The following is a 25,003-nucleotide window of genomic DNA, read 5'->3' as shown; positions in this document are numbered from 1 at the left end:
CATTCATAATGCTAATTTTAAAATAGTAAGAAAAATACATAAACACAGTAGGAGAGATGAGGCTAATCAAAAAAGTAGGAAGCAAACATTTAATATTGTCACCTTTCTTTTAAGCTTGCACAGTGATCCAAATACATTTTTGAAAATTATGGAGACAACTACCATGTTTAAATAAAAACTTTAGCCGGCAAAGGTTGGTCAATTGGTAGAGCCTCTGTTACTAATGGCTCAGTTAAGTAAGTTTGAGTGCGGTTAGTAGTTGGAAGGGGACCAATCGTTCGATGCTGTTGGAACACATTCCCTCGATGAGTCTTTGGACTCCCTGGAGGTGTCAAATAATAATAATAATATAACTAAAATCTACATTCGACGTTTCGACCTTTATGTCAAGGTCATCTTCTGGAGCATACAACTACACACAGACAACAAGCTACACTACAATCAAACTGGTTTGTTAAAGTTACTGACCAACTGCTACAACAATTGTTGGCCTGACCTCTGGTGAAAAAAATAAAAATAAAAATAAATAAATAAATAATTAAAAAAATATAAATAAATAAATAAATAAAAATAATTATACATCAACGCTAGAGTCCTATTATTAGTGTTATCTGCTGGTTGTAGAAATACATTGGGCGCAACAAGTTTATGTATCTATATACATATCGAACTATCTATCGAACTAAATTAATCCAGACATTCTACAAGTACTTGAAAGAATTACTGACAATTCGGCCAAATATACTCTGGAAAAGAATAAAGAAAAACTCAACACCAAATTCCACAGTTTGAAACAACGGTGAAATATGGCAGCCAATCACAGGAATCCATCCAATCAGGAGACCTCCTCCCCAATAAACACCAACAACGAACAACAAACAAGGGAGACAAGGAGTGACCAACCACCAGCAAGCAAGAACCATGTGATCAACCTAACAAGCCACACCCTGAACAGCGGCGAACTTACACTACTGAATAAAGGACTAAACTATGCAATAGCACCTAAAAAGGTAAACAAATTGGATTTTATCTACCACATAGAAAGAGGCATCAGGTCCCTACCTAACAATATAGCCAATAAAATACGATTAGAAACTAGTAATGTCCTGAACATTAAGAAAACCATACAGAAAAATCTCACAAAAACAGAACGAGCAGCAATTAAGTCATTAAAAGCCAACCAAGACATAAAAATAATGAAATCGGATAAAAGCAATGCCACTGTCATCCTTGACAGGTCAACATACATACTTCAGATGAATCAACTAGTAACCGATTCTTTCAAGTACATATAAGCTGGTAAATTATAACCCAACAAACAGGATAAAGGATAAAACAGAGAAACTACTCAAGTCCATCACTTCTTGGCCACCAGACATGGTTAAAAAACTCAAACCCCACTATACTCCCCCACCCCCCCCCAGAATATATGGGGTCCCAAAAATACACAAACAAAATGTGCCCCTTCGACCAACTGTGGAAGGAACAGATAGCTCCAATTACCACTTAGCCAAGAAATTAGCAACACTCAAGGAGCTGGTAGGTCATTCCCCCTCCTACATAAAGAACACACAACACTTTATAAACAAAATTAAAAACATAACACTCGACAAAGATGACTTATTAGTCAGTTTCAACTTTTCTGCCCTTTTCACAAATGTCCCCATCAATGACACAATTCTCCTACTACAGAACAAATTTCTGCCCGACATTACGGCCCTCTTTGCCCACGTACTACAGTCCAGTTACTTCATGTGGCAAAATAAATTTTACCTACAAAAAGAAGGTACAGCCATGGGCTCACCACTATTCCCCCCCCCCAATCGCTAACTTCTACATGGAAACCTTTGAGCAAAGGGCTCTTGATTCTGCCACGCTAAGACCGATAGTCTGGCTTAGATACGTTCACAACGTGTTCCTAGACACACGTCTTCCTTCAGGCAGTCTACCGAAAACCAACACACGCGGGCCATCACAAAAATATGGAGTCATTAACACCTTTAAAAACAGAGCTACAACAATTTGCTCTAACCAGCAAACCCTGAAACAAGAACTAAAAATCATCAGCAACACATTCATAAATAATGGCTATAACCAAAATACTATTAATAAAATACTCCATAAAACAACAACAAAAACGAATCTAGATTACAGTAAAACCATAGCCATCCCATATATTAAATGGTTATCAGAAAAAAATCAACAGAATCCTACAACATTATAACCTCAATGCCACCCACTGAACTTAAAACCATATTCAGCTCCCATAAAGATCCTCTCCTCCCATTGGCACATCCTGGAGTCTATTGCATCTGCTGCACCTGTAACTTACCATACATTGGTGAAACAGGACGGACAATCCCTATACGTAAGAAAGACACATTAAATATAACCATTATGGTGAAGCAGGCCTCTCAGATCATGCGCTCAACACCTTACACCAAATCAACTGGAAAAGAACCCTCTCTTTACACCACACAAAAACCTGGTATGAAAGGACATTTAAGGAAGCCTGTAAAATCCTGATAAACCACCCAAATATCAACAACAAAGATGGCATGAAAATTCCAAGGATCTGGATGGCACACATTCAGCCTACCTAATATATAAGATCCAGCATAAGTCAGGACTCTAGCCAGTCTTCAGCTAGTATTAGAAACCATTCTATACCAACTGGCTGGAATGTACATTTATAATCATGATGTTAATATATGTATATAGATAGATACATAAACTTGTTGTTGCGCCCAATGTATTTCTACAACCAACAGATAACACTAATAATAGGACTCTAGTGTTGATGTATAATTTATTTATTTATTTATTTATTTTTTTATTATTTATTTATTTTTTTTTTTTCACCAGAGGTCATTGTTGTAGCGGTTGGTCAGTAACTTTAACAAACCTGTTTGATTGTAGTGTAGCTTGTTGTCTGTGTATAGTTGTATGCTCCAGAAGATGACCTTGACATAAAGGTCGAAACATCGAATGTAGATTTTAGTTATATTAAACTAAAGTTTTTATTCAAACACGGTAGTTGTCTCCATAATTTTCAAAAATGTATTTAATATTGTCAATGTTTGTTCTGCAGAATAAAGTTGTTTTCAGATTATCAAACTCTTACAAATGCACAGTATTAATGTAATACAGGTTTTAAATCTTTTGTGGATGAGATTCACATTTAAAAAAAAAATCTCACTAAGCAGGAGAACTGGTCACTGGTTTTTATGTGTCAGTAAGTTATTTATGAAATCACACATATCACTTTAATTTAAAGAGAAAGGATAAACATCACATTTCTTACATAAGCAGCAGCAAATGGAAAACTGATATAAAAAAAAATCAGTCTGATATAAGTTTTATCAGTGTGTTTTGTATGGTGAGTGATGTAGTCAAGCTAGTTTCACAATGGATCAACAGAATGTGGAATCTTTATTTAGAGTTAATAATTACAAACCCAATTAAGAGAGTAAATAATCAGTACCTGACCACATGTGAGGATATCTTCATGAATAACAACCAAAAGATTCTTTGGTTGTTATTCATGTTATTCATTTAGTCATACATATTTCTTTCAAAATAAAGCAGTTTAAAGTAGGAGCTTCAATAGCTCAGTCAGTATTAGACAAAGCCATTTGGTTGAAAGACCTGGGTTTGATTTCCATCCAAGATGTGAGGAACCTTTATCGGATCTTTTTGACTAAAGGTGAGTTAGCCAGTCTCATATGGAGGTAGATGGTTTTTCTCCATGGAAACAAGCAAACTGGTCCTGTAAACACACAAGGCTATAGTCATAAATACTTAGGGCAAGGGAAGGCAATGGGAAACCACCTTGTTTCATAATCATTCCTTGGCAAAATAGCATATTGCCATCCAACCAACCATAAAGTTGAGGAATAAAGAAACAAAACAAAGGTAAGTACACTAAATACTTACCATTCTTACATGCAATATAAAAAATATAATACAATATATTTAATATAAAATATCCTCGCATGAAATTCAATCAAAACATACTCCTGGAAATGAATCCAAATTGAGATGGTCTGAATTTCTAGCTATAAGAACCACCCATTGTGCTATAAACACAATATGAGACTATTTACTGTCCCCCACCTCATGGCAATTAAACAAAAGAGATTACTCCTGTATACTCTCAAACCAAACTCTTCATTTTTCATCTGATGACGTTTTAATGAAACAACCAGCATCCGTCATGTTTGTTATGGGTTACTATGTATATAACAGGTTTTTATTCTTAGTACTTTCAAAATCCAAAATTTGTGTAATTCATCTTTAGCTTGCTTATTTATTTTTTTTTTGTCATTAGTTTTAACATTTTTCAATTATCTGATGTATTTTCTGCAGTCATTTATCACTATCTTGTGTTCACCACTTTTTAATGCATACCATCACACAGCTCTGATCAAATTATTTGTTAAATTTTTACTATCTTTACCTTCAAAATTTTACACAGGTATGTATATTAATATCCTTCATAACCTTTAGCTTAGTCATTAGAAAAGGACTGCTCCATCAGCATAAATAGCTTAGCTTTTTCTTTCCTTTCCTACTTTAATTTAGGAGCATCATGATTTTTTCAAAACATTTACAGTACTTACCATCCTTTTTTGTATGCAACAACAGATGTCACAGGACAACAAGCACTGAGAGGAGTAGTACCCAAACAATCTGTAATTTTCAAAAAGAAACATATAAGATATGATTTATATTTCTTTATAGGTTTAAAAAACTATAAGAACATGATTCAGGTATTCAGTGGACATTTCATCAGGGTGTTTAATACTCACCAGTGTGAAATAATAAAAAGTTCAAGTGTAGAGGAAATGGGAGGACTTAGCAGTGAATGAGCAAGAGGTATACAAGTTAAGTAAGCTTGATGTCAATAAGGCAAGAGATTTGAAGACACATTACCATTTGCCTTAAGGGAATGTTCTAGGATATTAGTATCATCCTTGCTTACCTGTTTAATAAGAGTCGTGAAACAGCACAAATCCCAAAGGAATGGAAAGTAGACAAAACTGTTACACTTCATAATAGCTGAAGTTGTGGTCAAGGTGTTGGAGAGACTGATGAGAGCTAGGATATAGAAGTGGATTGATAACAGCAGCAGTATTCTCTGTAATTGTCAGCATGGGCTTGTTAGAGGGAAGTTATATTTTACCACAGTACTTATGTATTATAACAAGGTGACAAATGTACTGGACAAGGGAGATGCATATACAGTGGTATGGTATACTTTAGATTTTGCAAAGGCTTTTGGTAGACTGCCATACAACAAGTTGATAACTAAATTGGAGTAGATGGGATTGGATGCTAGATTAGTGAGTTGGATAGATGACTGGCTGTCAGATAGGTATCAGCAAGTTATGGATGGGTATCAATATGAAAGAGAATAGTTATCACTAGTAGTGTGCTGCTGCAGGGGTCTGTTTTAGGGCCAATGTTGCTCATCTTATATATTAATGATATTGGGATGGGTTTAACTGGAGATATACAACTGTTTGCAGATGAAGCAAAGCTGGGAGAATAAGAACTCAAGAGTTCTGGCCTTACAAGAGGACTTGAATAGACTGCATGAGCGGACAAGTGAGCAGAAATGTCAGTTCAGTGTTGCAAAGTATAAAGTTCTGAAATTTGGTAGGCAACATTGGGATGCAAAGTATACACTTGGTGGTTCTATGACCCCTGAACTTTGGTTCTTTGTCCACCACCACTGGGAGTGGTGGTGGACAAAGAACCAAAGTTCAGGGGTCATAATGCACAAGTTGTGAGGTCATCACAGATTATGGCAATGATGTGGAAGACTTAACATGCAGTAATAAGAGGTTGTGGTTCCATTATATCTAAGGCCTTGATCAAGTTTCACATGGATTACTGTATACCGATTTGGTCCCCTGGTTTTTATGGTGTGAGAGTATATTAGAAAGGTCCAGAGAAGATTGACTAAGGTGGTAAATGTCTTTGGAATGTGGAATACGAAACAGATTGAGGGAATGTAAATTGCAAAGCTTTGTGAATAGCAGGAGGATAGGGATATGATTGAGTCGTTTAAGTTGGTAAGAGGGGATGTTACCTGGTTAATGTGGAAGAAATTTTTCACAGAATGGGAGAAAAGGGGGGGCATTCCTGAAAACTGTATAAGGAGGACGTGAACAAGAGCATAAGGAAGAGGTTCTTACCATGGAGAGTGGCTGGTAAGTGGAATGCATTGCTTGAGTGTACTGAATATGGACACACTTAAATGAGTTTACAGCACAGTTTAATTAAGCTTTGTGTTATGAATTTAGTTTAATCCTTTATCCAAGTGTGTGCAAACAAAGTTTGCGCCTGAAAGTATCTTCAGGACTGGGGTAAAGTGGTACAACACCGGGCGACTCCTTGCAAAGGTGGAGCAAGCTACCAACACACCTATCTCAGTATCTCCCATAATGCAAAACACATCTCCTTGCGGATATGTATAATGTTATGCATTAAGGGAAGGGCCACTACCCAGACTAGTTTCGACCTTTATTGAGGTCTCTTCAGTGGGAGCCAGGCCCAAGTGGAGATGCTGAGATAGGAATGATGTTAGCTTGCTCCACCTTTGCAACGAGTTGCCCGGTGTTGTACCACCTCACCCCAATCCTGAAGATACTTTCAGGCACAAACTTTGTTTTTACTTATCCAGTTGTTCTGCTAATTCTATTTCTTTTCCACTTCTTATGTTAAATACCAATCTTGGACCTCTATTGATGCTGAGCTGGGTTTTGTTCCAGTAGCTGCTGTTTCGAATTCAGAGTAATTTAATAAAAAGGTGGTACACCTTTTGACAACTCCTATAGGTAAAGTTGACCTTGCTATTGCGTCTGCCTTGGTATCTCCACTTGGGCCTGGCTCCCACTGAAGAGACCTCAATAAAGGTCGAAACTAGTCTGGGTAGTGGCCCTTCCCTTAATGCATAACATTATACATATCCGCAAGGAGATGTGTTTTGCATTATGGGAGATACTGAGATAGGTGTGTTGGTAGCTTTCTCCACCTTTGCAAGGAGTTGCCCGGTGTTGTACCACTTTACCCCAGTCCTGAAGATACTTTCAGGTGCAAACTTTGTTTGCACACACTTGGATAAAGGATTAAACTAAATTCATTATAGTCTGACCAAGTGAAAAATAAACTTTCAATAAGCTTTGTTACTTCCTGAAATTTTAACAGGGTGAAGTCGGTGGTTTTTGAGGTTTCTTGTAAATTCCTTGACAGATTACGGATTCTGTTATATCATGCAGTACCATCTTGAAGTTTTTTTGTTTTTTTTTAACTTTTTAGAGTGAAGGTGTGGTAATGGACATTTTCATCATCCAAAAATTTAGTTAATGGTAGTCAGCTATTATCTTTGGCTGTATTCATACTATCTTGTTTGCATTCCTGGCTTTTGTAAACTTTATTTTACAGCTTTTGAGGGTTGCAGTCACTTCCACCCATTGTTCCTTAGCTCACAGGATAACTAGAGAAACTCTTTCCTTATAGTGGTTAATTTCTGCTTCCATGGGGGATTGCAGTTTTGACTGATTTTGGCTTTTTGTGTCATTTTTTCCCTGCTGACTTCATGAAATCGATTGTGTTCCTCAGTTGTTTCCTGGGTGAAATCTGAGCCAGTTTGTGGGTATAAAATCTTGTATTGTGGTCTGTTGTCAGGTCTGGGTTGACTACTGGTTTCTCAAAATCAACCTGCAGTCAGTTGAGCCATTTCAGCTGCAGGAATTCATAAAAATTTCTGAACTGTGTGAATGCCTGCTCAAACTCTTAGCTTTCCCACTGGGGATCACTCATTTGGAGCTTATAATGTAATGGTAAATTTTAAGTTTAAGAGAAAGGAAAAAAATTAATGAGTTCCTTCATTAATTAATGAAGGAACTCATTAATTAATGGAAAAAAATAAAACAATTTAAAAAATCAGTTCCTTCATTTATTAATGAATTAATTCATTAATAAAATTAATGAATCAAAGTTAATGAGTGTAATAAAAAAAACAGGAAAGAAAAGAAGAACAGAATAAATCTAATAACTAAAAGACATTTCTCCAGAGAAGCCTCAAACCCAAAGCCAGAGGAAAATCACAATGAATCACAAAATAGATCAGTCCTTGACTTGTGATGTATGCAACTAATAAAGGCTAGGCTACCCATTAACACTTTACAAGTATCACCTCTCTCCTTTCATCCATGGACTAGGAGATTATTGCTGTTTTCATGGCATTTATTGAAAATATTCTTTTGCTCAGGCTATTGCAACTACTGACGGCGAGAAATCCTCACAATTTTGGAAGAAATACATTTTACATTGTACAAGAATGTATATGCAGTACAGATCCAAAATGACAGCAAAATGTATGAATGGTGTTTGGAAGCAGCTCAAAATACATATACATAATTCAACAAAGTCAAACCTTATAGGAGATTGGTGACAAGACTGCTAACTAAAGTTACTTCTTCTGCAACTTCCACTAACTGCTCTGGCAGCAGTCAGTGAGTGAAAGCTATGAAAGAAAAGCCCTCCAATGAAGTCCATATAGAGCCAGAAGCACAGAAAGTAACGGAATATGAGAGAAAAACAGCACCAGAGCAAGAAGAAGAATGAGTTCCAATAATGTTTACAGTGAAAAAATTAGTGGAGACATTTGCTTCTGTTAATAAGACAATTTAGTTGTTTGAGGAAATGGACCCCATGGAGAGATTTAGCAAAGTAGTCAGAATGACACAAGCTGCAGAGAAATTTATGCAGTAGATTAAGTTGGATGTAATGTACATATTTATAAATAAGCCTATTCCTGTTGTCACTTCACTCACTGAAGATGAGCCTAAACTTTCAAGTTATGCAAATTGCAAACCATCATCAGGACATGCTTTGTTGTAATTTCTGAATTTGAACAATTTCTTGTTGATGATCCAGCTTCTCCTGCCTCCTCTGAGTCCAATGAATAAAGTAGCAGCTTTGAAGAATTACTGTTACTCCATATGCTTCTAGTTGACTATTTTACTGGTGCAGAGAAACATTTTAATGTGTATGGAAGCACTGTACATTATGGAGTTTATATTTCAGTGGCTTGTACTATTCTTAATTATTAAATTAATACTGGAAAAAAAACATGCAAAAAAAAAATAAAACAATTTAAAAAATCAGTGACTACTTTCATACAATACTATTGCATACTTCTTCAGACTGATACAATACACACAAATATAAAGAGGCATCACATTCTAAATAACAAATCATTTTTTTTAATTCATTCAACATGTGGCAGACATAGAATGCAGGAATAAGGTATCATAAATGTGGGTCATTGTTATAGGAAATAACATTTTTTTTTTTTCATATCCTAATTTATCAACATCTAGATCTCTTATGTATGTTGCAAAGAGCTGATTTCAAATCAAGCCTGGGTGGAAGACATCGTATCATCTTACTATGATTATTATTATTATTATTATTGATGGGCACCTCCATGGAGTTAAAAGACTCATGGTCGGAGACCCAATTTATCCACATAATCTATCATACCTCTCCTTGAACCCATTAACAGCCAAAGAGCTAACAACTGACTGGCAACCCATTCCATTTCATTTTTTCTTAACTCTTCAAGTGAATTATCCAGTCCTCACGAACCTACTAAACCACACTTTTACTCAACTTTCAAGTATGACCTCTTGTTCTGCTTCCTCTAGGCTAAGTGTTGAAGCATTTTCCCTACATTAATCCTATAAACTCTTTAAGTAACTTAAATGTTTCTATCATATCCCCTCCTTTTTGCCTACTAACCAACTTCTGCAGTCCACACACACACACCCTCAATCAGGGGAATGTTCCACACAGTGGTGCACCCAGAGGGGGGGGGGGCAAGGGGCCTGGGCATCCCCCCAAAGAAAAGGAAAAAACACTAGAAAAATTTCCAAAAATCTTTTCCTAATTAAAATTCATTTTTTTTATTTATGTTGTGTGCTACTTATGACTTAGCGATCACTGCAGATGCTCAGTTATAGGTCGTATGCGATGTGTAGTGTGTATTCGCAAAACATCTACTAAACTCGCCCCCCCCCCAAAAGTTAAATCCTGAGTGCTCGGCCCCCTCCAAGATTAAATCCTGAGTGTGCCACTGGTTCCACAGACCACTCACCATCGTGGTTGCTTGCCTCTGAATCCTCTCCACCACTTTCTCAAATTCAGCAGGAGACCAGACCTGAGCACAATAATCCAGATGTGGATGCATCAAGGCCTTATAAAGAGGAGTAACAACTTCCTTATTGCTACTTGTTAGTGTGTTCTTCAAAAGCCAAATAATTTTATGAGCTACCTTAACAATATGACCTCTAAATTTCAACTCTTTTTCTACCACCACCACCATCCCTAGTTTCATCTATTTCAAGGAGCACAGTTCCATCAATGTGGTACACAGCTTGTAATTTATTTATCCCAAAATGCATAACTTGACACTTTCCCACACTAAACTCGCACCCATTATCTTTTGCCCATATTGACAGCATATTTCAATTGTCCTGCAAGCTCTCTACATCACATAGATTCACTATTACTTTACCTAGTTTTGCATCATCAGCAAACAACTGAATATTTCCTATAAGGTTAGGAAATATTGCCACTAAATTAAACAACAGGCGGTCCTAGCACTGAACCTTGTGGCACCCACACTAATCACCAGCTTTTTCCTGATTTCTGCTCCTCTATAAACCACTTTTTAATATCTGTCCAGAAGCCACCCTCTTATCCACATAACCATCCTCATTTGTTCTAACCTGCATAGCACAGTTCCATGTGGTATTCAGTCAAATATGTTTGCAAAATCCAGCAGAATCATTGTGTAGCCATTTCCTTTATCCAACTCAGCTCACCCTATTATAAAAAGTTAGTAAATTACTAAGGCATGACTGCCTTTTCACAAAGCCTTATAGAGTATCATATTCTTATCCACCCATTCTTGAATTCTCTTTAGGCCAATTGTTCCAGTACTTTTACCACCACGCCTGGGATACTGATTGGGCTATAATTTGCTAATGCAGTCTTAGAACCTCCCTTATACAAGGGAATTATTTTGTCCTCTTTCCACTCCCTTGGAACTCTACCAGAGCTCAGACTTAAATTTAAGAGCCTAGTCAGAGGCATTGCAGTTCCCTTGCACATTCCCTCAAAATGTGAGCTGATATCCCATCTAATTCCACAGTTGTATTCACACTGAGATTCTGCAATATCTTAGGAATTCTCCAATTCATCCACCTCTGTTCTCACATAAGTCTCCATCACATATGTCACAGCATTAACCTCACTTGTATGATATACCATTGCAAAGTGGTCACTCAGTAACTCAACTATTTTATCTGCTTCTGTCACCTTGTGACCATCAGCACTCATTAAGGTAATTCTTCCATAGTCATTCTTCCTTTTACTCACCACATGGCAAAAGAACTCTTTGGGATTTCCCTTGGCCTGCTTGGCTAGTATCTTCTCATAATCTGATTTTTCCTTCTTTACTATACTAGTCACTCTTCTTGCCTGACCCTTATACTGTTCATGAGTTTGTAGGTTACCTTTCTCCTTATATACCCTCCTCAGCATTTTCTTTTTCTGAAGCTTATGCACAGGCCATAGGTCCACAAATGCTACATTATTCCTTCTGCACAGCCTATGTATTGATTTGTTTGCTTTCAATACCCTCCTCCTCAATTTGCCACTATCATAACATGGCAGGAGACTTACAATTTTTACCTTATCGTTTTTGATTTTTGCTTTGTCCAATAACTCCTTTACACAATCTCCTTCATAGAATACCTCTCAGATCATTAGTGCCAAACAAGATAGGTAGTTCTTTCACTTCACCTTTTTGCATTTCGATGACATGACTAATATCATTAATTTTTGCACCAGGAAAACGATTTTGTCAAACTTTCATTAAGTTCTGAACATTCGTACATAATTTTCTCCTTACCATGTTTTTCTCGTTTGTTTACATGATCTCAATTTTACCTCAGACCATCTGCTCCTTTCTCTTCTCAGCATTGCTAATCTCTTACCACTTCTGTTTATGTTTTTGGTCAATGGAAGGTCAACACTAGCCAACACAAAGTCTATCATGCCACTCCTTAAACTCATCCACAGTCTGCACATTCACCACCACCCTCTCAGGCAATGCATTCCATGCTCATACCACTCTCTATGCAAAAAAATGACTTCTTACCCTTTTATTCACTACCTTCCTTTGCAACTTCCAGGAATGGCTCCTTGTCCTTGCACCTTTCCCTCATTTTCTACCATATGAAAAATTTCCTCAGTGTTAATATAATACAATAATAACCCTTCAACAGCTTAAATGACTGGATCATATTCCCTTTTATCCACCAAACTCTGCAGTCTGTGTATACCCTCAGTCTATCCTCATAATCATCATTATAGTCCTGATATCCATCTTTGCACTCTCTCTCTCTCTCTCTCTCCAAGATTACTTCATCCCCTTCAAATCCTGGTGACCAGGTCTGAGTACAGAAATCCAGATGTGGTCTGATCAAAGCTTTATACAATGAGACCAGCACACTTTTATCTCTTGTGGTCAATGTTCTAAGATGCAATTCTCTAAGATGTCTTTATAACATGTTCTCAGAACTTCAAATCTCTATCCACAATAACCCCAAGATCCCTTTCTTCCCCCACTTCTTCCAGTATAACTCCACTAAGTGAGTATGATGCATCTCATCGTGGATCTAAAATTTTAAAACCTTATATTAAGTTGCATTAAGCTGATATCTCCCTTTTCATTTGCCCACTTTTCCAGCTTATTCAAATCCTTAGCACTATTACTAATAACTCTCCCAAGCTTTACACATCTGCAAACAACTAAACATCTCCCTGTAGTCCTGTGACATTATCATTGACATAAAGATTAAACATTAATGGTCCCAGAACTGAATCATGTGGAACTCTACTTGCAACCTTCCTACTCCTTGATACTGCTTCCCCATATACAACTCTCTGATATCTATCAGAGAGCCAATCATCAATCCAATCCACCCTGCTATCCAAATCCATATGATGCAACTTAAAAATCAACTTGATATGTAGCACCCTGTCAAATTTATTATTATTATTATTATTATTATTTTTTTTTTTAGAAAAATCCAGAAAAATGACAGTGTATGCCTTATCCTCATCCACTGCTCTTATTAGTCTATTGTAAAAAGTTACCAGATTATTAAAATAAGAATGCCTTTTAACAAATCATGCTGGCCTGCATAGATAATATTACCCTCATCTGTCCAATTTTGTATGCGAGTTCTTACCAATTTCTCCAAAATCTTATCAACTACAGAAGAAATACATGTTCTCAGAACTTCAAATCAGGATAGAGTTTGATACCTCTATTCTACCATCACTAGATGGTAGAATAGAGGTATCAAACCTCTATTCTACCATCTAGTGATGGTAGAATAGAGGTATAAAAAAATAGGGTAAGATAGTACATCAATTGTACTATCTTACCCTTCTTTCACTTTACAGGAACCTGTCCCATTGCAAGACTCATTAAACAACCATATTAATGGCACAGTCAATTCCATAGCACATTCCCTTAAAACACATGGTGAAATTCCATCTACTCCCCCAGCCTTATTGACATTTAGCATACTCAGTATTTGGAATACATCCTCTTCATTCATTCTAATAACACTTCGGCAGTCAATATCCTTCTAGGAATAAAGCCTGTAGAACTAGGATGGAACACTTTAATAAAGTGATCATTAAATAGCTCAACTGTGTCATCTACACTGGTCACCGGATTTCCATCTCCACTCAGCAAGATAATCTATTCAATATCATTTTTCCTCCTACTCACCACATAGCATAAAAACTCCTTGGGGATTCTCCCTGGATTGCAGTGCCAGTTTCTTCTCATATTCTAATTTTTCTTTCCTCATAATACTAGTCACTTTCCTAGCCTGAGCCTTATACTCCTAATGAAGCTGTTCTCCATCTCTCTTGCTGTCTCTTTACATGTCATCCATAATCTCTTTTTCTTCTGCAATTCCACTTTTATTCTGTACAGTAATATACTGTACAGAGTACCTCTCATTTCTCAAGTCACTATCCCAGCATGAGGTCATCCCTGCAACATTCTACCTGTGCAAGTCTAGTTTCCCTGTCTCAAAACACTCATTTGCCCAGAAAAAAAAAATCTCTCTAAATGCCTGTGCCCTTCTGTATTAAAATGTGATCTATCTCTTGCATACAGTTCTCTTCTATCCTCAAACGTATTTCACGCATCCACATATTCCAGACCTCTTTTTCTGCAATTCTTGCTACCATCTAATTTGTTATCACTGCTCTTCTCCTCCACTTCACATTATCATACTGGGGCAATGCTCCCTATCTTTTCTCAGACACATTTCTGCTTCACTATCTCTAATGTCAATCTAAATTCTTGTGCTACATGATTTTCAACACTGCATGTTCAATATTAATTCTGACATCATCGTTTTCCATACTGTTCTACTAACGTTTACTTCATTCTTGCCACCTAACTGGCACTTGCTATCAAAACACTAAATAAAATTCATTCACCTGTTTCACTCTCATTCCACAAATCCATTAATTATCGCATAATTAATGGATTTTTACACTGTACAAAATCATGTAAAATCACCCAACAATGTCTTTGCCACCATGAGAGAGAGTTATGGAGATGATAGAAGAGGAGAGAATGAAAACAGTAGGAGACAGGAAATGAGAAGAATGCGAGGGAGTACTGGAACCAGGGATAGAGTGATGTCAGGAAGGCAGGTAAGTAGGGGAACACAGAGAGAAAGTGTTAGAGGAGAGAGAGAGAATGAGGAACAGGGTGGTAAGAGGTGTAATGTATAGAGACTCAATGATCCATGGTGTGCAAGATAGGATGCTTGAGGAGTGTATTTGCCTGGAGGAAAGATAAAAAGTGTGGCTATGGCAGTTAAGAGGGGTGAAAGGGTTAATGAGATGATTGTGATGGTAGGAACAAATGACTTGAGAGGTAATGTAAATTGGACAGCGAGAGAAATGAGATTCTTGCTTGAGGTTGTACGAAAGAAGATGCAGAGAGGAAAGATAGTGTGCATGTTGATAGTGACGAGCTGAGTAGAAGAGCAGTAATATTGCATAACATAATAGCTAGAATGTGTCAGAAGAGAGGATTGGAATATTTGGATGCTTAGAGGGCATTTGAAGACAGAGAGAAATTGTATGCGAGAGACTGCTTGCATTTGAATCAGGAAGGACGTAGGCATCTGGAGAGATTGCTGTTCTGAACGAGTCGGTGTGTCAATGCAGAGAAACTAGAATGCTCAAGGTGGATGGTAGCAAGGGTGGCCCCTTGTGGGAAATGGTACTTGGGAGAAGGAGGACGACATCAGATAACGCTGAGCCCAGTGGAGTTTAGAGGGGATAATGCTGGGCATAGAAACAGTGGCATTTTTATGCTTTATACTAATGCCAGGAGTATCCGGAATAAAAGAGAGGAATTGGTGGTGCTGATAGCATCAGCCTGTCCAAAGATTATTGGGATCACTGAGCCATGCTTGACAGAAGAGGATATAATAACAAAAATAGAAGTAGCACGGTACAGCATTTTTTGGCAAGATAGGAAGGGAAAGTGTAGTGGTGGAGTACTGCTTATGATAAGTGACGACTTATGTCTTCTAAGAGTGGAGGCTATTGAAGGCAGTGACACTAATGATTATGAAAGCATATGGTGTGAGGTAGAGATGGTCAAGACAGGATATTTAGTGGGTGTTGCACTAAACCAAGGAGCACAGAGGATGAGGACCAGGAGATGTTTAGACAGTTGAGCTTGGCAAGTGCAAGAAGAATGATTGTTATGGGAGATTTTAACTACAGCAGTATAAATTGGAGCGAGGAAGATGCATGAAGCAATAATGGAATGGAATTTCTAGAATTCTTGAGGGATAAATGTCTTAGGAAACATGTAATAGAGGGAACAAGAAGTTCAAGAGTTTTGGATTTGGTCATAGCATCAGAAGAGTTGATAATAACTGCGATGACATCTCTCCCACCAGTTGGAGAGAGTGAACGTTTGGTTTTGACTTGGAAGATGAATAGACATGCAGGTGTATCAAAGAAGAGGGAACGAATGTGGAATTATAAGGCAGGTGATTATAATAGTATTAGGTATCAACCAGAGGCAGTTCCATGTAGGGCAGAATTGGATGGCTAGAATACCATTAGTGTTTGGGAAATTGCGAAGGAATATTTGTTAGCAGCATTAGTAAGCTGTATTCCACAAGTGAAGCAGAGGACACAATTTGGAGTAAAGTGAATGGCAAACAATATTAAACAGGAACTGCACGAAAAAGAGGCTATGGAAGAGATATAAGGAGACAGGTGAAGAGCAGATGCATGAAGAATATAAGACACATGCCAGGAGAGTGACTAGTATCGTAATGAAGGCAAAACTGGAATATGAGAAGGGATTAGCCCTAAGATCAAAAGAAAATCCTAAGGAATTTTTTAGCTATGTGGCCAGTAGGAGGAGAAATGATTGTGGAAGAATGACATTGTGGGATAAAAATGGGAATAGAGTGACTGATGCAGAGGACATAGTGGAATTGTTCAATGAACACTTTATTGGAGTTTTTCATTCTGGAGGAGTAAATTTTAATACTAGAGGGGATAGGGGAGGTTCAAGATTTAGAGGTGCAGGAAGAGAGTGTTTTCCAAATACTGAGTGCTCTGGATGTCAGTAAAGCTGTGGGACAGGATGGTATTTCACCCCGAGTTTTGAGACAATGTGCTAAATAACTGACAGCTCCTTTGACCTGGCTTTTCAATGAAAGTCTGGCTATGGGAAAGGTGCCCAGGGAATGGAAGGAAGGTAAGGTAGTGCCATTCCCCACCTTTCCCATAGCCAGACTTTCATTGAAGAGCCAGGTCAAAAGGGTGGTAGCAGACTGGAAGTTTCTAATTATAGGCCAGTTTGTGTGTCATCAGTAGTTAGTAAAATCTTGGAGAAAGTAGTGAAGGACCGTATACAGCATTCGGCAGATAAGGGTAATGTTATCCGTGAGAGTCAACATGGATTTGTGAAGGGGCGCTCTTGTTTTAATAATATGTTAGCCATTTATAATAAAGTTACAAGAGCAGTAGATGAGGGAAAGGCATACACTGCCATTTTCTTGGATTTAGCAAAGGCATTTGACAGGGTGCCACATGATAAGCTGATATTTAAGTTGCAGCACATGAGTTTGGATGTCAGATTGGTCAATTGGATTCAGGATTGGCTGTCTGATAGGTATCAGAGAGTTGTGTATGGTGGGACAGTTTCAAGGAGGCAGAGGGTTACAAGTGGGATCCCACAGGGCTCAGTAGTGGGATCTATATTGTTTAACCTTTATATCAATGACATTGTAAGTGGATTGCAGGGGGGATATTCAGTTGTTTACGGATGATGTGAAGCTGAGAAAGGTTATAAGTAAAAGTGCAGATGTGGTAGCCCTGCAAGAGGATTTGAATAAGCTAGACAGATGGGCAAATGATTGGGGGTATCGGTTTAATGCAGCAAAACATAAAGTCTTGAGGTTTTGGGACACATCGAATCAATGAGACACTGCATACTCTATTGGAGGAAGTAGAGGAGACAAGAGATCTGGGGTTGACGATTGATAGAAACCTGAAATTCAGGGGACATATTACAAAGGTGGTGAAGGTAACACAGAGGATTGCTGCAATAATGAGAAGGACGCTGAGATAAAAGACTTATCATTCCATTGTAAAAGACAATGATCAGACCACACTTAGAATACTGTTCTCAGATTTGGTCCCCAGGATTTGAAGGGAATAAATTAACTGTGGAAAGGGTACAAAGGTGAATAACAAAGACAGTTTCAGGACTGTATACAATTTAGTTATGAGGATCTGCTGAGGGAATGTGGACTGCAGAGTTTGGTGGTTAGAAGAAGGAGAAGTGATATATAAGGAGCAAGGAGTGATGACAAGGAGGCCATCCCTGGAAGTTACAAAAGGAAACTGTGAGCAAGAGGGTAATAAGTGGTTTCTTTGCATGGAGGGTGGTTGAACCATGGAATGCATTGCCTGATAGAGTGGTGAGAGCAAGAACGGTCAATGAGTTTAAGGAGGGGTATGATAGACTTTGTGTTTCCTAGGAAGGACCTCCCGCGATGAGTCTTTTGACTCCTTGGAAGCCTAAATAATAATAATAATAATTGTTCTATCACATATTGGTGCCAACAATATTGTATTTAAAAAAAGCAAAAAAAAAAACATTTCCTTCAAACTAAACAACATATAAAATGTTGTTTAGTTTGAACAATCACACATATAAAACAAAAACTATAATGAGCCAACCTAATATTATTAGCTAAAACATGAAAAAATGACTTATCGTTTAGCAGAGGTAATAACAACACAACATTATTATTATTACGGGTATCTCCATGGAGTCAGTAGACTCATCGCGGGAGACCCAAACTATCAAAACAATATCTATCATATCTCTTCTTGAATTCATTTACAGACGAAGAACTCACAACTGAGTCAGGCAATGCATTCAACTCATTCACCACCCTTCAGGAGAAAAACCTCGTTCTCGCACCCTTGTTAACCTCACTTTTCCTTAATTTCCAGGGATGACCGCTTGTTCTTCCATCACTATCACACAGCTGAAACATTTCCTCTGCATCAATCTTATAAAAACCTTTCAGTAATTTAAATATTTCTATCATATTCTATCATATCCCCTCTTCTCTGCCTATCAACCAACCTCTGTAATCCACAAGCTCTCAATCTATCAATGCAGGGAGCATTTTTTACATCACTCGCCAACTTAGTCACTCTCCTCTGAACCCTTTCCAGAACCTCCTCATCTCCAAGGAATCCAGGTGACCAGACCTGAGCACAGTAATCCAAATGTGGAAGTATCAATGCTTTATAAAGGGGAATAATAACCTCTTTATCTCTGGATGTTAGTGTGTTCCTCAATAACAAAGTAATCCTATGTGCAATCTTGGACACCTTAGCAGTGTGTCCCCTGAACTTCATCTCTCTATCTACCAACACCCCTAAGTCCCTAGCCTCATCAATCTCTTGGAGTATCGTTCCATCAATGTAGTATACAGCTGGTAATCTTTTAATCCCAAAATGCATAACTTTACACTTTTCCACATTGAACTGATATCCATTTCCTTTTGCCCATTTTACCAGCTTATTTAAATCATCCTGCAAACTCTCAACATTAGCTTGATTTTTTATTGCACTATCCAACTTTGCATCATCAGCAAACAATTGAATATTTCCCTTTAAGCCATTTCCTATATCATTTATGTACAAATTAAACAACAATGGCCCAAACACATAGCCCTGAGGCACACCACTGATCACCTGCCTCATCCTGGACTCTGGTCCTTCAAACACCACCTTCTGGTATCTCTACCTGAGCCATTCTCCTATCCATATCACCAGTTTAGTATCCATTCCCCATCTGCTCCAATTTGTACAACAGTATTCCATTGGGTATCCTGTCAAAAGCCTTAGCAAAATCCAGAAGTACCACTGTGTAGCCATGTCCTTTGTCCAACTCAGATGTCATTCTATTATAAAAAAGCTAATAAATTGCTAAGGCAGGATCGACCTTTAACAAAACCACATTGGTCCCTATAGAGTATCATATCCTGATCCACCCATTCTTGAATTTTGTCTATAACCAACGTTTCCAATACTTTTACCACCACTCCCAAGATGGTGATTGGTCTGTAATTAACTACCACAGTTTTAGAGCCACCTTTATGCAAAGGATCTATTTTGCCTTCCTTCCACTCCTAGGGACCATACCAGAGTTCAAACATAAGTTAAATAACCAAGTAACAGGTGTTGACAATTCCTTTGCACATTCACTCAACCGAGATGATATTCCATCTAAACCTACAGCAGTGTTTGCATAATATAACACATTTATTAACATAACACATACAATGCACCCTCTCATAGTGATTCATACATTAAATTCTATATTTCATATTTTGGTGATTTTGCAATTCACTTGATGGTTTTTGCTGGTGGTGTGAAAGGTTAATTCAGATATATATGCTCATTTTTTCTCTACATCTATGGCATGTTGATTTTAAAGAATGCCGATGGTAGGGAGGTAACTGAATCAGTTGAGATAGTTGAGTTACTGAGTGAGCACTTTGCAAGAGTATATCATCCAGGTGGTGACATTGCAGAAACGAATAAACCAGTAGATTATACGGGAATTGTGGTTAATGAAGTGGAGGTGAGTAGTCTATTGCATAACCTCAATGTCAATACATCTGTGGGATTGGATGGTATACCAGCTCGTGTTGTACGAGAAGCAGCTAAAGAATTGTCAGTACCCTTGACCATTTTGTTTAATTTGAGTCTCGGGTCTGGGTTAGTCCCGAGCAGGTGGAAAGAGGGGAAAATAGTTCCACTGCATAAAGGTGGTTCCAAGACTGCTGTTGTAAATTACCGCCCGATTAGCATATCAGGAATCATTGTCAAGGTCTTAGAGAAATTAGTCAAGAAAAGAATACAGGATTGGATAGATGAAAATTGGATATTGTATGGGGTACAACATGGTTTTGTGAAGGGTAGATCATGCCTCAGTAACTTGCTCACGTTTTATAACACAGTGACGGCTGAACTGGATAGGGGTAATGGGTTTACAGAGTTACTACTGGACCTTGCCAAGGCCTTTGATAGGATACCACATGGAACCCTAATCAGTAAACTGGAGCAGATGGGTATAGATATAGGGTTGGTGAGATAGGAGGAGTTGGTGAGATAGATATCAAAGAGTGGTTTATTCAGGAGTGGAGTCTAAAAGACGTCTTGTGACTAGTGGAGTGCCACAGGGCTCTGTTCTTGGACAACTGCTTTTCAATTTGTTCATCAATGATATTGGAAAGGATCTGAGAGGAAGTGTTCACTTGTTTGCTGATGATGCAAAGTTGGGTAGAGCAATTGTGAGTGCACAGGATGTCAAAATTTTACAGGATGATTTGGATAGTTTGGAGGACTGGGCTAGGAAAAATGGATGTCAATTTAATGTGGCAAAGTGTAAGGTTATGCACTTTGGGGTGAAAAGAATAGCAGCAGTATATCGCATTGGTGGAACCATACTCCAGGAGATTGATGAGGCCAGGGATTTGGGAGTGTTGGTGGATAGGGAGTTGAAGTTTAGGGGCACATTGCAAAAGTAACTAAAACAGCTCACCAAATCACTTGGCTTCTGAAAAATACTTTAACATGCAGAGACGAACAAGTTGTTGTTCCTCTGTATCGAGCCTTGATAAGACCCCAACTGGACTTCTGTGCCCAGTTATGGGCACCAGGGTTTCTTCGTGATGGGGAGGAAGTGGAGAGGGTCCAGAGACGAGTGACCAAGATGATAGCAGGTCTGTGGAATGAACCTTATGAGAATAGGTTGAAGATTTGTGGGTTGCAGAAATTGGACGATAGGCGAAGGAGGGGTGATATGATTGAGACATTCAAATTACTGAAGGGTTTTTATAGGATTGATCCAGAAGATATTTTTGAAAATATGACTGGTGGTGGGAGGACTAGGGGCCATGCATGGAAGCTGGGCAACAGCGTGGTTGACAAGGGTGTTAGAGCTAGGTTCTTTACTTGGAGAGTGGTGAATGAGTGGAATAAGCTTCCAGAGTCTGTTGTGGGTGCTACGACCGTGAATGAGTTCAAAGCAAGGTATGATAGATACTGTGTGAATGTTGAATAGTTGTTCTTGACATGATGTTAGGGCCTCCCTCGATGAGTCTGTCGACTCCTTGGAGTTTCCCGGAACAACAATAATAATAATAATAATAATAATGTTCTTTTTGATGGATTTTTCCACAATGTTCCATTTGTGCAATATAACAAATGAAGCAACTGCAGTAGATTTTTATAAACTCCTGGTCTCTTCATAAGTTGATGTGGTTATTTAAGTGATCTTAACATTTTTGTACAGGAGAGTTTTTGTACAGGTCTAAAGGAAATAAGTTATGTGCTTGTAGGACTTTTGCTATTTCATCAGCAACATTCTTGATATAGAGTAAAGAAACTGTGCAGGTGTCTGGTTGTTATCTTCGAGCCTGTGATAGTTGATTCAATATGTTATTAACAGTTTTGATGTTGCAAGCATTTTTTTGAAGAATGTTTTTAATGTAAAATTAAAATGGATAAGTAATATCCATTACTTATCCATTATGAAAAACGCAACGGATAAGTAATACTATTTATTTAAGGCCATATATTTCAGCATGAATATTACAGGCCATCAATCAGTAATGACAGTAGTTAATTACTTACTTTTACTTTTTCATATCGATCCATTATTTGTGCTCTATTTTGTAATTAGCTACAGATACCTGTAATATTCAGGCTGAAATAAATGGCCTTAAATAAATAGCATTACTTATCCTTTGTGTTTTTCATATTACCTAGAAGAAATTTCTCATGGCAAAAGTATCTCTTAAACAACAATCTTTAATGTAAATTATTTCCCTGTTTATTTTATTATCATTACTTGATAATTTAATGGCTCTCTTTTAATGTTTGAGGATATTGCATTTTTATGCTGGGTGGTGGTGGTGGGAACTGGCATGCAGATACACCTAAAGACTACAACCCTTTCTACAAACATCTTGGTGTTTATAATATTTCATGTTCTTGCAGCCTTTCTAACAACAGAGAAGACAGCTTAGGCATAGCTTTTCATTTCTACCAGACACGTATCATAAAGCTAAATGGGATAAGTGCTCTATGCCTTACACAGAGAACAACTTCACTGCTTGCAACATAAAATAATCTATTATGTTCATCTGTTCACAAGACATCTGTTCAATAGGAACCAAGGAATGATCCTGTGTGATATTTGGAAATTGTTCATTAGATTTTTCTGCACATTAGACTTTATAAAGTTTCAGCCAACTATCTTGCACACATCACTGAACAACAGTTATCCATGCCAGCTCCAACACTCCACATGGTTTCTGTTTCAACTTCTATTCTAACTTTATAATATTTGGTGTTTATAATATTTCATGTTCTTGCAGCCTTTCTAACAACAGAGAAGACAGCTTAGGCATAGCTTTTCATTTCTACCAGACACGTATCATAAAGCTAAATGGGATAAGTGCTCTATGCCTTACACAGAGAACAACTTCACTGCTTGCAACATAAAATAATCTATTATGTTCATCTGTTCACAAGACATCTGTTCAATAGGAACCAAGGAATGATCCTGTGTGATATTTGGAAATTGTTCATTAGATTTTTCTGCACATTAGACTTTATAAAGTTTCAGCCAACTATCTTGCACACATCACTGAACAACAGTTATCCATGCCAGCTCCAACACTCCACATGGTTTCTGTTTCAACTTCTATTCTAACTTTACATTTCTCGACATAAAACAGACACCCATTATTTTTTACCCATACTGACAGAGTATAAAATAAAAATGAGCACAATGAAAAAATTAAAACCAACTAGTTTTGCCACAGATACTTGTGGCTTCTTCTGGGTAGGGATGAACAAATATATAATAAAAGGCTAACATGAACTAAAACATTACTAAAATACAAAACATGTATGAATGTTATAGTTCGTGTTAGCCTTTTATTATATTTTTGTCCATTCCTACCCAGAAGAAGTCACAAGTATCTGTGGTAAAACTAATTGGTTTTCATTTTTACATTGTGCTCATTTTTATTTTATACTCTGCCAGTATGGACAAAAGATAATGGGTATCAGTTTTATGTGGAGAAATGTAAAGTTATGCATTTTGGGATAAATAGATTACAAACTGTGTACCACCATGATGGAACTTTACTCCAGGAAATAGATGAAGCTAGAGATTTAGGTGTGGAGGTAGCCCATAAGATTACTTGGATATTGAAGAACACATTAACAAGTAGTGATAAGGAAGTTGTTATTCCTCTTTATAAGGTCTTGATCCATCCACACTTAGATTACTGTGCTCAGGTCTGGTCTCCTAGGTTTCTCAGAGATGAGGAAGCAGTGGAAAAGCTTCAGAGGTGAGTGACCAAGATGGTTAGTGGTCTGTGGAATGTTCCCTATGAAAATAGATTGAGGGTGTGTGTGTGTGTGTGTGTGTGTGGGTTGCAGAAGTTATATGGTTGATAGGAGAAAAAGAGGGTATATGAAACATTTACATTGCTTAAAGAATTTTATAGGACTGATGCAGGGGAAATGTTTCAACACTTGCTAGAGGGGCCAGAACAAGGGGGTCAATCCCTGGAAGTTGAATAAAGGTGTGGTTAGCAAGGGTATGAGGACTAGATTTTTTGCTTGGAGAGTAGTAAATGAGTAGAATGGGTTACTGGAGTCAACTGTGAGTGCTTTGTCTGATAATGGATTCAAGGAGAGGTATGATAGATTGTGTGGATAGTTTGTGTCTCTTGCGATGAGTCTTTGGACTCCATGGAGGTGCCCATTGATTTATTATATTTATTATAATAAATATAATAAATCAATATAATATAATATATATTATATAATAATATAATAAATAATATATATATTATATATATCATATATTATGGGATACTGTACTTAGTATCCCATAAGAGCATTATGGGAGAAACTTCCAACAATCTCCCCAAAACTTCACTGACTGCCTTAATAGTTGAAATCACAAAATCCAATTTACATTCATTTTATTTCAAATCCAATTCATTTCAAAATTACTTTTGAAATATATATATAAAAAAGTTTAATACAGGTCATAAAGATAATTATTAAAGAGAAATACATTGGTTTCATTTGGCTGTAATTATTATTATTATAACCAAATGAAACCAATGTAGTAATAATAATAATTACAGCCAAATGAAACCAATGTATTTCTCTTTAATAATTATCTTTATGACCTGTATTAAACTTTTTTTTCTATATATTTCAA

The 25,003-nt window shown here is 37.4% G+C and overlaps 1 protein-coding gene across 1 annotated transcript in view; it reads right to left on the bottom strand.

Moving 5' to 3' along the window:
- Positions 1-25,003, bottom strand: part of LOC150110690 (WD repeat-containing protein 31-like) — a 191,808-nt gene that overhangs the window by 4,582 nt on the left and 162,223 nt on the right. The window contains exon 9 of the mRNA XM_090405079.1: positions 4,623-4,692. Within this exon, the coding sequence (XP_090261205.1) occupies positions 4,623-4,692 (70 nt within the window). The remainder of the gene's footprint in view (positions 1-4,622; positions 4,693-25,003) is intronic.

Source organism: Typopeltis vanoorti, chromosome 1, assembly GCF_054136105.1.
Source record: "Typopeltis vanoorti isolate ZY-2024b chromosome 1, IOZ_Tvanoo_1.0, whole genome shotgun sequence".
Taxonomy (NCBI): domain Eukaryota; kingdom Metazoa; phylum Arthropoda; class Arachnida; order Uropygi; family Thelyphonidae; genus Typopeltis; species Typopeltis vanoorti.
Note: the sequence above shows the minus strand (reverse complement) of the source record. Positions and strands in the feature narration are given on the sequence as shown.